Consider the following 15850-nt stretch of genomic DNA (forward strand, 5'->3'; position numbering starts at 1 on the left):
AGTGACAGAGCTTTTATTTGAGATCCAGGTGCTGCAGAACAAGATATCAAAGAAAGAGGAATTAACTCACCCCTCCCAGCAACAGTTTGGAAATAAGGGGGAGCTGAGGAGTGCAGCTTTCTCCAGTTTGAACTCTGGCACATCAGAAAAAGGAAGGAGGGGTGGGTGGGAAACCCACGCGCAGGCTCTGAGTGCATATGCACTCCTGGAAGCATGGCCAGGAGCACCACTGAGACAGGGAGAGGAAGCAAGGGTGGATCTAGGCTCCCCCCACCCGCTCTGGGCACTCAAGTGCTCATGTACTGGTTCAGGCTGTGACCTGGCAATTCCACTGCAACTACCTACTCTTTTTGGAATCAGAATCCACACACTTCAAGTTTGTCTGCACATATGTCAGTTTCTCTAGACACTCTAATATCTGGATCACTTTACCATCCTTATCATTAGAAAGGTTTTTACTAATACATGGTCTGAATTATCTTTGCTGAAATTCAATTAGAGTGCTTCTTGTCTACTGTTCTACCAGGACAAAGAAAAATCAACAAGACTTCTCAGCAGAAACAACCCTTTACACAAGGTAGATTGGCAAGGGATCTAGAAAACAAACGTGACCCATGTTTGAGGAATCCAACGAGGACTGTATTACAGGGCAATGAATGAACTGCATTTTACAGCAGCTATTTCATAGTCAGATGAAATTCTACCAATGTAAGGGGGTAGTTCTTTATTTAGTTAACTCCTTCGAGTTAACAATTTTATCCAAAAATAATGGAAAAGTCACTGGACATAACAAACAAACAAACAAACAAAATCCCCAAACATCTAAATGCTCAGTCCCAGAATCTGAAGAACATTTCCCTTTAACTGGTTTTTTAACTGATTTCAGTAATCTCAAACTTTAGCTTAGGAGCACATATATTTTCAATTTAAAATAGCTATTTTTTTTTCCAATTAAAAATGAATTTGAGACTCCAGAAGATGTAACAAGTAAAATTTCCCAGCTAGATACTATAATCCAGACATAACTATTATTTATGCAATTTATGCAAACATGTAACCACCAGGAAGTAGGCTAAACACACTTGTTTGTAACAGCCAGATAAGTTTCCAGCTCATGCTGTATTCAAGAATGGGCACTGGAGCTAATGAACAGCCCTGCTATCATCAGTTCAACCAAATACCTCATCTCTCATTCATCTTCTAAAGTTCTTGGCTTCACTTTGACTTTTGTATTCACCTTAGTCTTCAGCAATAAATAGATTTACTATAGCAAACTTAAGTTCAGGGTCACAAATTCCAAACAACCTCCTGTGTAAACAGAACATTACCCGCACTCATACTAGAGCTCTACGCAATTACTGCTATTAATACTAAGTGCTCTCTCTTCTATACAATTGGCCAAGAAGAATTAAAAATCTGCAACAACAACAACAAAAAATTGTACTTACTCACAGTACTGGAGACTTTCATCCCCAAATTAGAGATATGTAAGATTTGGTCTGGAGGTACATTAGAAGTAAACAAATAAGCTCCATAAATAGGTATTCATCATATAAAAGGAGCTTAAAAACAAGAATAGTGCTGCTTACAATGCTAAAACATACCTGTTTTGAATATTTTGGTATTTCACAAGCATTGCCAGCATTTGTAGCTAGAATTTATAAAATCCCGCAGTGCATGTTCTCCTCCTTGTGGGCAAAGTAGCCATCTGCAACTTTTCAAGCTTAGGGAATTCGGGATCCCACACAGACTTAAATACCTTCTAGAGTTTCTGAACTGAAGTTGATTCCGTTCCGTTCCTCCTTCTTTCATCTCGTGAAACTTTCAATTTCTCATTTAAATTACAATAAATGCAAAACATGGTACATACTTATACTTTGTTTGCTAGATATTCTAAGTACTTATTTATAGAACAAATGGAAATCAAGACCATCAAACCTTACATTACTCAGATGACCTTTTATAATTCTCAGTGATCAAACAGAATGCAAGATAGCTGACCCTAGTAATATAGGTTAAGTATTTACGACATGCTCAAAGACAGAAACATAAAACCGGTGGTGTGCACCTGTATTTAGTATAATGTAAACAAAAATAATACCTTTCCTGTAGTTTTTTCAATTCCACATCTCTCTCATTTATTAATTCTGAGATGCTAACAAAATAATTGTATTCCAGGTTTAACAGTGTCTCAGAAGCTGGAGAATGTATCAGATCATGATAAACGTCTGCAAAATCTTCATCCCAGCTGTTTTCTTCAGGTTTTGCATGCTCTAATGTTGTCTAAAAATTACAAAAGATACATCCTTGAGGGTTCCAAATGATTTAAAATAAAGACCTCTTATATTGGTGGGGCAAAACCAACTGGGCATTCATTATGATCCTGATCCTTCAACATAAATTAGCTATGTCTTTGCCAGTTTGAACTGTCTGTACTCTGGTTTAGCTATTATTATTTTCTCTCTTCTCGTATACTTTGTTTTTGAAAGCATCTAGCAGCAGAAGCATTTTGACTGCAATGAGGAATAATTAATTTTCACCAACAAATTGAAAAGAAGAAAATTTAGCACTTTTTTATAGTACCTTAAAATAATATAGTACCTTAAAACAATATTTCATCATTTGATGAATTTTAGATTGGGTTCAAAACATCAGCTACGCAAAGCAAAATGTTTTATTAGAAAGGAGAACCAATTGTTGATATCATTAGAATATGATCAACAATGATTTCAGAAAAGCAATTTTTATTGAAAAAAGAATGACCCAAAGATGTCAGTTCAGCAAGCTCTTTTATAATGAAACACTCCATATATCCTTATATACCAGTTTCAGCTGGTAAATGTAGCTGATAAATTGAATAATAGGTTAAGGAATGTCAAAAGACAATATAATCCTAATCCTTTTACTGAGACAAGGTTTTAAATAGTCTGCCTGACCAATTCATAGTAACCTTCAGAGAAAAAGAGGGTAAACTATTCGTTTCATCACACTCCCATGCTCCCCCAATAAAAAAAATTCCTTCTTAAAGTTTTGACTAATTTCATTTTGTTGATGTTCATTAAGGCAGACTTTTTTTTTTTGCCAATTTTGTTTATAACAGACTTATGTTCAGGTATTTTTCACAATATTCTTCTCTCTTCCATGATAAGCCAAGCCTTCAAACTTTTCCATATTATCTGCAGTTTCTATCATTCTTTTTTCCTTCCACTAGGAGTCCTCAAATTCCTCTGCATTCCTCCTTTTTTGAACTTTACAAACAAAACAAGTAACTAAGTAATGTACAATACTTACATGAACTCCGAAAATGAGCTGAAAACTATATACCTCCTCTTTTGCAGTCCTCATTGATATTTTTGTGATTTACTACCTTCTGATTTGATTCTAATGCACTGTAACCCATATAACTACTTCTGTTTGAGTATAACTAGCTATTTTACTTCTCTATTTTGTATTTTATAACTCTACTAAATTTTTTTCAGTAATGAGATAAATTCAGGAAAAACCTGATCAAAAACTTGCATGATCACTTCAGAATAAAAGCGAAAAATTACAAGAACTGATCAGTGAAAATTAATCTCAGTGTAATTTTGCACCTTCACGAGTGATTACTTGTGTATACATGCTCATACATTCACAAAAGAAGTTCTGAATATTAATTTTTCAGTCTTAATCTTACCTCTTTATAAGCTTTAGCCCAAGTATCTGCCAGCTGGTTCACGTCTACTTCTCCTGATTTCACTGCTTCTAGAGCCATTTCAGCTTCTCTATCATAACCTTTTATAGTTTCATCTTCTATGAACTTATTAAGAGATTGCTTCAGGTCTATTACAACAAGGGAACATTCCATCAATAAAACCATGTCAGTGGAAGTATCAGTAATCAACTAGGAAACGTACAAAAAGTTTTTTCTGAAAACATTTGGGCACCATACTTGCTTGTACTGATAGCCATATTCATAAATGTTTTGCTGTTGTTCTTATTTTTAATTAAAAAAAACCAACTTTTTTTCGGTACTTGTTTTACAACATACTTTAAGAAATATTTATGGACATTGATATATGACATGGATTTCAAAAAAAAAAAAAATCAGTTCTTACCATTTTCTATAAAACATGGCAGATTGTGCAGAAGCATTAGACGCCCATGCAAATGACTAATATTCTCTTGCACAGGAAATATGAGAGGCACTGTAAGCACAAAATGTTGATTTCCAGCACTGAGTGTGTACACATAGTCTCTTTCTCCAGCACAGGTCTTTCCTTTATTAGGCTTCATCTTCTTGAGTTCATTTCCTGCAGTAGCAATGAAAATAGCATTAGTTACATTCTTGTAAAATCATAATAAAAAAATGCTAACAAAAAAAGCGCATGGCTTTGTTAATAATTTACAAATTTCTAGCAAGAAAACTTTTAATCCTGCATTTTTCATAGATATTCATCTCAGCTTTGGCTTCCAAACATGCAGGTAGAAGCTGAAGAATGAACACCAGTTTCCCGAATACTGAGTTACTCCAAATTGTGATTGAGCACATTAGGGTACTTACTTTCAAGAATTACAGTATAAACCTTGTGACTAAAAGGTAGAACCAAGACAGAAGGAAAACACATAAAAAGCTATCTTTAACTGAGACACTGTAACTGCAGACGGATATGCCTCAAAAACTGAAACAGTTTGGAGCCCATTAGGATTTTTTTACCTTCTCCTCACTGGTATTAGAGTTGCAGGGAGGGGAAGGAAGCAATAATTTCTGAAAGAAGCTTTCTTAGTCATTTTGAAACTTGCCTTAGGATAGATTGGATTTATTTTTAAAGGATACCATGAAAAAAGAAAAAGGAAAAAATAAAAAAGAAGAAGAACTGTCTACAAGACAAAAATGAATGATAGGAGCTGTCTTGGTAATTTTTCTCAACACAAGGTTTCCTCCACACATTTACATTTCTCTTTACATAACCTGCAAAGCTGGACCTCTTATTCTAGCTGAAACCTCCTCAGTGCTAAAAGCCACTGTCCAAAGAGAAGAAAAGCAGAAAACCAAAAAGTTTATTTTCCACAGAAAAAAAAAATATATAGGATTAGTTTATAGGGTCATGAACAAGTCCACATGCTGGGAACTGATTAAACAGATGACTTTAATACCATTTCCTCCACCTGGAGTATGGCATTTAATTCAGGGACTCCCAGCACAATAAAGACATACACTTACTAGAGCAAAACCAGAGGAAGGCCACAGAGAAGATCAGCGAGCTGGAGAACCTCTCCTATGAAGACAGGCTGAGAGTTGTTTATTTTCTTGCCTGGAGAACAGAAGGCTCCAGATAGACCTTATAGCAGCCATCCAGTACCTAAAGGGAGGCTGCAGAAAAGCTGGGGAAGGGCTCTATCAGGAGTGATAAGACAAAGGGTAACAGTTTTAAACTAATAGAGGATTGTGAGACACTGGAACAGGTTGCCCAGAGAAGCTGTGGATACTCCATTCCTTAAAGCATTCAAGGCCAGGTTGGATGGCACCTTAGGCAATCTGATCTAGTGGGAGGCATCCAAATAGTTGGAACTATATGATCTTTAAGGTTCTTTCCAATCCAAACCATTCATTGATTCTGTAGAAAACTCAACACACAGCTGAAAGATATATCATACTGTATTTTATCTACCAGTTCCACACATGAATGAACACTCCAAGACAACCAAAACTAAATTGAGGCCAGCACACGTTCACTTGTAGAGAGGGATCTAAACAGCACCACTGAGACATGCAAAGTGGCAAATGTCTTTGTGCCACTCCTCGAGTAAACTAACTTTAGGAGGGGAAGACAAAGGATGTGAAAAGGTGACAGCTACTGTCTTCGATCCCCATGCAACACAGCACCCAGTTTGCCCCGGGAGAGAGTATTAAGTCTCCTTTTAAAAAACACCATCTGTGTCCTCTAATCCACCACAGCCTCAGGGTTACCAGGCTCAGAGGAGAGGCAGCAGTAGCTCTGGTTACTGAAAATGCAGGGAAGAGGAGAAGGGTCTGCGGCAACGTGTTCCCCGGGCGAACAAAGCCTCCTGCCCAGCTGCGAGGCAAGCTTGTTCAGCCGCGGGACTGCAAGGGTCAGCTGCGGAGGTATGGCACAGTAGGGACGGCCCAGCCGACAGAGCCGACAGAGCCGACGAACGCCGCGCCGGCTCCGGAGCAGTCTCGCCAAGCCGAGGGGCGCTGGGTGCAGGGCTTACAGAGGCTGGAGCCGGCGCCCTCGTACGAAAGGCAGAGGTGGCGTCCTCCACCCTCATCTCTCACCTGGGTCCTGGATGAGGGACGCAGTTTTGCTGGCCGGGAAAGCGCCACCGCCAAGACCTCCACCCTTCCCTTCAGTAGCTTCGCAACCGGAGACGCAGATTCGACGCTGCAGAATCGGCCGACTCCGCTCCGCCATTTTGCGGCGAATGTGCCATTCTGCTGGCGTCAACGGAGGGGAACAGTGTCGTCAACGGCGTCCGTCTTTCCCGGCCGCTGCTGGCTGCCGCAACGATGGCGGGGATGGTGAGGAGGTGAGTGACGTGGCTCACATCGGGTCTGGCCGGACCGCGCAGACGGGGCGAGGGACTCGAGTCCGTGTTGCGCGGGTCGGTGGCCGCTGGTGCTACGACCCACCCGCCCCTCGGGGCGCACAGACATTGGGAGTATGCGCCGAACGGCGCCGAGCGACTTTTCTTTGAAAGCCTCCGGCGCGCGTACTGCATCTGCCCGTCTCTTGCCGTGACGTCCACTCCGCTCTCCCCCGTCGTCGATTCTGCTGGACCTGCTCTTGTATACGAGATCTTCTCTGTGGGCTGCTGCAGAGCGGGGCTTGTGGGCGGCTTGGCAGTGTTTCTTCGGCTGAAAGCTCAGGGCTCTTCCTACAGTAGGAAAAAACAAACAAACCACAACACAAAAAATAGGCAGCAGGGACGCCTCTGTCCCTCGAAGAGCTTGTGCACGCAGGTGGTGTCCCTCAGGTGGGCTCTAAGAGGCAGCCTCATGCCTCTCGCAGAGAGGCCATCTGGGTAGAGAAACACCTGTACTGGTAGCAGTGTGCCACGGTAAGATATGTAAAAGCTGCATGGAAAACACACCTTGGGCATCTGAAAGTGACCCAGGAATTGAATAAATCTCTGAAAAGGTGTGTGTGTAAGGAGAATACCCTGCTTCCAAAGGAAAACAACAAAAACATTTATTATTGCTATTCAGGCAAGAAGATGAATGGATTGAGAGCAGTGCTGCAGAGGATTGGGAGCGTTTGTTGGTGAGAAACCAAACATGTGCCAACAGTATGCAATTGCAGCCCAGAAGGCCAACTGTATCCTAGGCTGCATCAAAAGAAGGGTGGCCAGCAGGGCGGGGAAGGTGATTGTTCTCCTCTACTCTGTGCTCATGAGGCCCCATCTGGAATACCATGTCCATGCTTGGGGCTTGCAACAGGAGAAGGATGAAAAGCTGTTGGAGCTGGTCCAGATGAGGGCCATGAAGATGATCAGGGCCAGAGCACCTCTCCATGAGGCAGGTTCAGGGGGTTTGGCTTGTTCAGCATGGAGACAATAAGACCGGAAAGACCCTATCTCAGTAATCTAATACCTAAAGGGGTCCTCCAAGAAAACTGGAAAGGGGCTCTCAGGGATCCTAGTGGTAGAACAAGAGGAAACAGTTTTAAACTAAATGAGGGTAGGTTTAGATGAATATTAGGAAGAAATTCTTAGCTGTGAATGTGGTGAGACACTGAAACAGGTTGCCCAGAGAAGCCGAAGAAGGCTAAATCGGGTGCTGGGCAGCCTGATCTCGTGGAGGTGTCCCTGCACTCAGAACTAGAATGGTTGGAACTAGATGATCTTTGAAGTCCCTTCCAACCAAAGCTATTCTATTATTCTTAATAACCATAATAGTAATAGTAATGTAATAGTTACACATATGTTTGGACATACATTTTTTTTCTCCTTAAATATACGATTTAAACCAGATCAAGAATTAGATAGTAAGGATTCTCAAAATGAAAGGCTTAATATTGTGTTCTTTTGCCACAGGAACAGGAAAATTGTTAATTATTCAGAATTTGGGGATTTTGAAGATGGTGGTAAGTGATGTATTTTTGAACATAACTGAAATGCCAAGCACTAATGCCACAATCCAAAGCATCAGAAGAGCGTTCTTTTTTGTGAATTAGTTAAGTGACAACTTCCTGCTGTTTTCTGTGGAACTAAACTGCGCACATTGTTAAAAATCCTGATTCAACAAGAATATGATTTCTGTAAGCCAGAGCGTAACAGTTTGCCAGGGAGCTGTTGAATGCACTGTGTCTTTTAATTGCAGTAAAGTCTGTTTCTTTGTCTGCCTCAGTTTTCAGAGAGCATTACTTGTTCCATGTCCTCTTGATGATCATTTCACAAGACCGCATATCAGAATATAAAGGGAGTTATGTAATTGGCTGTGTACAGACCTAACATTTCTCATGCAGCTCTGTGTCTTAAAGGATTTTGGATAAGAACTTAGCAATCAAATTGTGAGTTCTGTTGGTAAGAAAAATAGATTGCAGGCTACTTGATTTCATGACAGTCCTCCTTTACCTCTAAGCCCTAATGAGTATAATGTAATTTTCCTTTATGAATTTGGTTTGTTTAACTTTTTTTTCTCTTTTTTTTCTGTGCTATTTGTCAGGTTTTGGTATCCATTTAACAGTTTGAAGTGATAGGAAGGGGAAGGAGAAATAAAATTATGTTGAAGGCCCTTTCAAGTCATGTGGATTAATGCAGAATCTTTGTTTCATGAGTTTAAATATGGTTCATAACTTTTTTTTTTTCAGTGACCACTTATAATATTAAAGAAAAAATATGTTTGTTTTCTTCTGTCTCTTAGATTTTTTCTCTCAGAAGGGATCATACATCTGTTCTATGGCATTTAGAAAACACATTATTGTATTATTCCTTATTTTGTGCTGGCAACTGCATTGTAATTGGTCAGAAGAAAGAAAAGTTTTTCTACCTTCTAATATTCATGGAAAACTGGAGAAAGTGTTTTGTGTTTAGTGAGAGGCAATATGAGAAAGCTAGAAAATGGGAATCAGTCTACGTTTCTTACAAATGGGAGGCATTAATGTGATTAAATACCGAAACACCAAGACTCTAAAACTAATGAATGACAGTGATTGCAATTATAATTGATTATATCAAATGGTGAAACTTGCAGCTATTGAAAAACTAAACACTGAACCATGAGTCACATATTGTTAATAAAAATTGAAACAATCACCCTTAACACAGATGCAAAAGAGGTCTTGTTAAATTTTCATTTAAATTACGTTTGAGGACAGTATATTTATATCTGTCTCTTTTTTAACAGAATTAATTTCAGAAATGTTGTGTATTTTGTATTTTTGGTATGTGATGAAACTGGGTTGAGTGACTTCTTCCTGACCACAAAGAAGAATACACAGAAGGAAAATTAACTAAAGCTTGTTACTGTCTCCTACACAGATGAAGACTTTGCATGCGTAGCTGCACCTTTGACAAAAAAATCCAGAATACAGCTTAAGGAACTAAAAACGGAGAAAAAGAAGCAAAAAACACAAAAAGAATTGACTCCATCACAAAACCAGACACCTATTAGAAGGTAAGAAATGTGGAAATGTGGTTAACTGTGTTTGTAATAGGAACCTGGATTTAAAAAAAATATATTTTTTTTCCTTTTTTCCTATAGCTTTATGCAGTTGAGAATAAAGACCTAAAATGTTATTTTAAGAGTTAGAATGTTAAGAAAGTACTACTATAAATGAGAAAGCGTTGGGTTTTTTTTGACCCCTTATCTTCATTAAACATACTGCACATTGTATTTTCAAGGACAGCCTTTTGTGCATATCTCAGATGTATGATATATGATTTTTATATCTATTATTTTATAGAAGTGGAAGTCAAGAGATGGGTGATGTTTGTCTTGTTGTCTCTTGTAATAATACTTCTAAATATAGTGTACTTTTACTATCAGTAGATAATTTCCTTAAGTCTTTTCAGGAACTAATTCATGGTACGATATTTGATAAAGTACATATTGAAATACTAATTTATGTAGAAATACTGGTATTTAAATCTTAGCAAGTCAGAAATAGATTGGTAACTCTTGTCTCATTATACAATTATTTTGCTTGTTTGTTTTTTCAGAACATCCTTGGATGATAGTTTTTGTGAAAGGGATCTGAACGTTACCTTGGCCTTGTCCGTTAAAGAAAAATCAGCAAATATCCTTGAAGTGCAAAGTTCAAAAGAACAAGGTTATTGCACAGTTCAGTGCAACAGTCTATTTATATGTGGTGAACTTGACATGACTTGTTTTACAAAAAAATAAACTGACAGTCATGTTTTGTTTCAAGATGTCATGATGAGGAAATGTGAATTTCTAGGTGATGCTTGTCTTCTTATGTTAATGTTTTTTTTCTATGAGAAAAATAAATCTTCTATAAGATCTTTCAAATAGGCTGTTTAGAGACATAAAAATTTTATTTTCATTTCGTAATAGCTTGTCTTTTTATAATGTCATTTTCAAATAGTAATATTTTATATTTTTTAAATTTTAAATTTTACTTTCTGGATATCTAAAATAAATAAGAATATTGAAACAGGAGATAGGAGACCTGTTTTTCCAACTGCAGTGTAGACAGTGAACTTTTAGGTAAATTGTATTCATTTATATGCATTTTCTAAACTGGCAGAAATCATCCTACTTCTCTGTATATGCTGCAGTATGTCAGAAAATCATTTTTCTACCCACACTGTCTGGGGAAAAATGGTGTTTTGAAGGAGCCTCTGTTCATTTTTGCAGTTGTATTCCACTGAAGTGTCAGATATTAATTCTTTCATTATTGGCTTTATCTAAGCTTATTAAAGAAGAAAGTAGCCTTCCTTCTTTCGGTTATCAACTGTCAGAAAACCTTGCTGCATCTCGTTGTAAGTCAGTATGATTCTGGTAGGATCCAATTATTGAATGTCTATAGCTCTCCCTCTCTCTTATTCCCCAGTGGCTGACATGTCTCTATCCAATCTTTATCCATTACAGAATGCTTACTGGAAAATATTTCTAAAATTGTCAGTTAAATAAAATATTTGGGGAATAGTCCAAATATTCCTGCCTGGAAGTTATTCCTAAGATTTGCTAGTGTATTTTTAAAAATGTATTTAAATAATAAATGTGTAAAATTTTTCTTGCAGCTGAAATTTGACATAATATTTTTCCTCATTAAATATTTGTGACCAAAATTATGTGAAAATCAGAAGCTCTGACAAATAATTTTACCTTTTTCATCTTGCACATGGGGATTTTTTTTAACTGATAATTAAAAACTGTTAAAAACTGTTAATTGCATTTATACCAGTATTTAAATATTAAAATATAGGGAGATAAATCTGTAAATGCAGAATGTTTTGTGATAGATATTTCTTTCACATTTCATCATATAAATATATTTTACTGTATTTTTAATATATCCTGATTCTTTACATTCAGCATGAGATTAGAAGACTCTAGCTAGAATAATAGTAAGTTATATTTCCTCTAAAGAGTTGAGATGGTTTTTCCTTGCCGTAGATGAGGAATCAGAAAAAGATTCAGATTATAGTGAAGGTAATGATGAAGACTGCGCTATGGAAAAGATGAAAATCAAAGGAAATGAAACCAAACAAAAGAGGCAGACTGGAAAAAAAAAGAAGACTCCTAAATCTGAGAATTATACTACAGGTGAGTTTCTACTATGAATTTGAAATATACTTATTTTAGTATAAAGGTTCCTTTTGTTTTAATCTGTATTTTTCACAGTAAATATTTCATGGTTTTTTTGTTTTGATATTTACAATCATTTTTCTTATTTAAAAACGAAGTATCTTAAAAGAGACCGGCAGGAGCAGATAAAATTGGCTGACAAACTGACTCTACAGAGTTAAAGGAAATGGAGATAACAAAAAATCTGAAAGAAAAAAAGCTTTAAAATAAATAAACACTGCTTACAATAAAAACAGACAAAACTGAATAGACAGAGTTCATTTCTTTAAAAAAAAATAGCATTTAAGAAAAGGCTAAATAATATTGAGTGATATGAGGACTTTAATATATGTATACAATTTCAGAGCCTGTTCTTGCAGTTGTTGTATGTAATTGCACATGTAAATCTTTAATTCAAGGGTAGCCAAACAATGCTAGTGCTAAAAACTGTTTGGAGAAAATGTTAGATATTCATGTCCTTCACACTTAAATTTTTCTCTATATTGCTAACATGGTTTACTTTCACCTAAATAGCTTTAGAAAATTCTTACTGTCATGTTAATCTTGTCTGACTTTATAATGTGTTTCAATTTCAGGCATGAATTTACGTAATTTAGTTTACATTTAGTTTTAATTGTGACGAGGAATGGTTTGTTTTATGCAGCTGACAGAAGAATCTTCCGTCTTGGCAATTCATTATCTGGAATATCTTTAACAATAAATAGTTGCAGTGCTTATTTACAAACCAGGATTGAAATTCCAGAGTATAATAAGTGTAACTTTAAATATATATTGTTGGTTGGAAGATGTGATACTCTATTAACATTCCGTTCTCTTCACTCAATTCAGAGAGGTCTTGCAGTAAAGAGATCTATCGTCTTATACAGTGTGATGATTTCTCAGTAAAAGTGTCTTTCCAAGATTTTATTTTTATCACTGTTTACTCCTTCACAAGTAATGGAACTAAAATCTGAGCAAACACAAAAGAAGATGTCCAAGTCTTCAGAACCAGTTGGAAGGCCTTTACATACATCAAGTCCTGCAACAATCAAGAAGCCCAAATGGGTACCACCAGGTACATTAAAGTTTGTAATCATAGAATCATAGAATCATAGAATTAGCTAGGTTGGAAAAGACCTATAAGATAACCTAGTCCAACCATCCACCCACTAATAACCCCACTAAACCATGTCTCTCAACGCTATATCTAAACGTTTCTTGAACACCCCCAGGGACGGTGACTCCACCACCTCCCTGGGCAGCCCGTTCCAGCGCCTGACCACTCTTTCAGAAAAGTAGTATTTCCTAATGTCCAGCCTAAATCTCCCCTGGCGCAACTTGAAGCCATTCCCCCTCGTCCTGTCACTAGTTACAAGAGAGAAGAGGCTGACCCCCAGCTCACTACAACCTCCCTTCAGGTAGTTATAGAGAGTGATAAGGTCCCCCCTGAGCCTCCTCTTCTCCAGACTGAACAATCCCAGCTCCCTCAGCTGCTCCTCATAAGGCCTGTGCTCCAGACCCCTCACCAGCTTCGTCGCCCTCCTCTGTACACGCTCCAGGGCCTCAATGTCTTTTTTGCAGTGAGGGGCCCGAAACTGGACACAGTACTTGAGGTGGGGCCTCACCAGGGCTGAGTACAGAGGGAGAATGACTTCCCTACTTCTACTGGCAACACTATTTCTGATACAAGCCAGGATGCCATTGGCCTTCTTGGCCACCTGGGCACGCTGCTGGCTCATGCTCAGCCGAACATCAACCAATGCCCCCAGGTCCGTTTCCTCCACACAACTTTCCAGCCACTCTGCCCCAAGCCTGTAGCATTGCCTGGGGCTGTTGTGGCCGAAGTGCAGGACGCGGCACTTGGTCTTGTTGAACCTCATGCCATTGGCTTCAGCCCAGAGATCCAGCCTGTCCAGATCTCTCTGTAGGGCCTCTCTACCCCCAGGCAGATCGACACTTCCTGCCAGCTTGGTGTCGTCTGCAAACTTACTGAGGGTGCTCTCAATGCCCTCATCCAGGTAACATAATCATAACAGATAAATTTGTTGTCTGAAGTTTTTAGAAATGCCTCCTAAAAGCACGCAAGTAAACAAACTATTTCAGAACAACTACTGCCCTCCAGAGCATTGATCAAATCTTAAGCAAGAGATTGTGTCCCCTTCTCTCTTATTAAATGTTTTCTTTAGCTCTGGTATGTGCTGCATTGTTATGCATTCTAAAATAATATTAGAAATGTGTTGGAGTGTTTCAACTGTTTTAGTAAAGTTGATAGTTAGGAGTTTTAACTTTTTAGGATGTTTAAGCATGCTGCTGCTGATTCGTACTTTGGTTTTCCTTCTTATTCCTTTTCTGCATGCATTTCTTTCCTGTTTGACTCCTTTCTCTAAAACATTCTTTTCTCACTTGACGTTACGTTCTATTGTGTAATTGTCTGTGGAACATCTGAAAATGCACAGTAGAGTAGGCACAGTTTTTCTGTGCCTGTCCAATGCCATGTGGTGGTGTTGCTCTGAGGTGTTGCTGGTTATTTAAAAATGTGTGCTATGCCAGCTACTTTGTCTGCCAAATGGATTGATTCCTTGTGAATATGCTAATTTTCTTGTACTTTTATGGTATCTTGCTCAGTTCTTTTTGTAGTGCCTTTTGAATACTTTTTTTTTTTGCTCTGCTTTGAAAGCTCTGAAAAGACTAGATTTATATGATTTTTTTTCGATATTCTTAAAAATTGTTTTAAATTATTTTCAGCTGCATCAGGAAGAAGCAACAACTCTATGAAATATGCTTCAGTTAAATCACCTACTCTGTGTCTTAGGCTTGGCCTTTCCAGATTAGCAAGAGTCAAACCACTGCATCCAAGTGCCACCAGCAGTTAGGTGGTCAGTGACAAGGTGCCATGTGAAGGACTGTATTCAGGAAAGACTTGGGAATGCATTTTGTTTATACGTAGAGGGTGGAAAACCACTGGGCAACAAAAGCTTTACAACATCTATGGTTTTGTGGGGTAGTTGTTGAGGTACATTTCTAATATTATGGAGTTTTTATTCTGTAAAGTGCTAGGCATTCTTAAGTGCTACTGGATAATGTTATTTAATCGAGGTGAAATCTGGGTCACCAACTCATTATGAGTTATACTCAGAGATACAGGTTTGTAATCTAATTCTCTGGTATGTGAACTCAGCATTAAAATAGTCTAAACAGCGCTGTGTCAATTATGGAATTCGCTATCTTAAATAGATTCTTCAATACAAGTGAAAGTGATTGTTTAAAAAATATTTCTTGGAAGGCTTAAGCCATCACTTTTACCCCTCTTCTTGACTTTCAAAATCTGTTAATGTTTGCATATCTTAAATGTGTTTTTAATTGCTTTTAAAATGTATTTTAGATATAAATTGTATTTAAAATGTTGTATTTTGAAAAAAGTAAAGTAAAATAAAATATATAGTCTAATGAATCTTAATAATTGATTTTGTTAATTTTGAAGTCAACTTCCAAATTTTGGCTACAGCCCTACAAATGTGGGGATAACTTCTTGGAAGTCAGTAACATTAGTTAGGCTCAGACAACGAGGATCTTGGCTTGGACCCCTTAGTCTTTGTTGGAAACCATGATGTCTGGTGTGCATATGGGATTTATAAAATTTGAAGTGATTGTTACCGAGTCATGAGACTGAGTTTTTAGACAGTTTCCCATCTCAGTTCATGAATTATGCCAGATGCCACAATTGCCTCTGTATTAATTAAAGGATTTTGTCATGAACAAGTGATTTGCATTCACATAACTCATGATATCTGACTGCTTAACATACACAGTAATGTTAAAGGAATAGGAAATTGTCCTATTGCACAAAGTAGTTATGCAGGCAAAAGCATGGTGTTGCTTAAGGTAAAAAATATGGTATGACCAATTTTTAACTGCACAGTAAATACATGATAAAACAACATAGTAATAAATACATGCATATTAAAAATAATGTACATATTGCCTTATGGAAGGAATGTCAGAGGATCTATGGATCAGAGACTGTTTCTCAGAAACAGGGAAACGTGGGCGTTGTTACATGTGACCTCATTTTATCCACATGGAATCACAAAGCCA

General features: G+C 37.8%; 2 protein-coding genes across 5 annotated transcripts in view; one reads left to right on the plus strand and one right to left on the minus strand.

Moving 5' to 3' along the window:
* The window catches only part of CUNH12orf4 (chromosome unknown C12orf4 homolog), a 28075-nt gene extending 21633 nt beyond the window's left edge, over positions 1 to 6442 (minus strand). Inside the window, exons 1-4 of the mRNA XM_021382045.1 lie at positions 6281 to 6442; positions 4098 to 4292; positions 3677 to 3822; positions 2102 to 2283 (exon numbers count right to left, since the gene is read on the minus strand). Of these exons, the coding sequence (XP_021237720.1) occupies positions 2102 to 2283; positions 3677 to 3822; positions 4098 to 4292; positions 6281 to 6416 (659 nt within the window). The 5' untranslated portion in view covers positions 6417 to 6442. The remainder of the gene's footprint in view (positions 1 to 2101; positions 2284 to 3676; positions 3823 to 4097; positions 4293 to 6280) is intronic.
* Positions 6400 to 15212, plus strand: RAD51AP1 (RAD51 associated protein 1). 4 transcript variants are annotated; one of them, XR_002433805.1, is made up of 8 exons: positions 6401 to 6531; positions 7211 to 7265; positions 8038 to 8087; positions 9484 to 9619; positions 10165 to 10274; positions 11585 to 11734; positions 12605 to 12830; positions 14501 to 14530. XR_002433805.1 is itself a non-coding variant. In XM_021382047.1 (8 exons), exons 2-8 carry the CDS (start codon positions 7219 to 7221, stop codon positions 14626 to 14628), a joined length of 741 nt encoding a protein of 246 aa, XP_021237722.1. In that variant the 5' UTR covers positions 6433 to 6531; positions 7211 to 7218; the 3' UTR covers positions 14629 to 15212. The 4 variants fall into 4 exon arrangements, 3 of the variants coding, with proteins under 3 accessions (XP_021237723.1, XP_021237722.1, XP_021237724.1); XM_021382047.1 differs by having other exon boundaries at positions 6433 to 6531; positions 12711 to 12830; positions 14501 to 15212; XM_021382048.1 differs by lacking the exon at positions 7211 to 7265 and having other exon boundaries at positions 6400 to 6531; positions 12711 to 12830; positions 14501 to 15212.
* Positions 15213 to 15850: the final 638 nt, after the last annotated feature.

This window comes from Numida meleagris, unplaced genomic scaffold (genome assembly GCF_002078875.1).
Source record: "Numida meleagris isolate 19003 breed g44 Domestic line unplaced genomic scaffold, NumMel1.0 unplaced_Scaffold165, whole genome shotgun sequence".
Taxonomy (NCBI): Eukaryota; Metazoa; Chordata; class Aves; order Galliformes; family Numididae; genus Numida; species Numida meleagris.

Bases quoted from the DNA above. Each gene is read 5' to 3' on its own strand.
- RAD51AP1 (XM_021382047.1), top strand. From the start codon at position 7,219: ATGAATGGATTGAGAGCAGTGCTGCAGAGGATTGGGAGCGTTTGTTG. The intron at 9,620-10,164 runs GTAAGAAATGTG...TTGTTTTTTCAG, and splicing joins AACCAGACACCTATTAGAAG to AACATCCTTGGATGATAGTT. The intron at 11,735-12,710 runs GTGAGTTTCTAC...CTCCTTCACAAG, and splicing joins ATCTGAGAATTATACTACAG to TAATGGAACTAAAATCTGAG.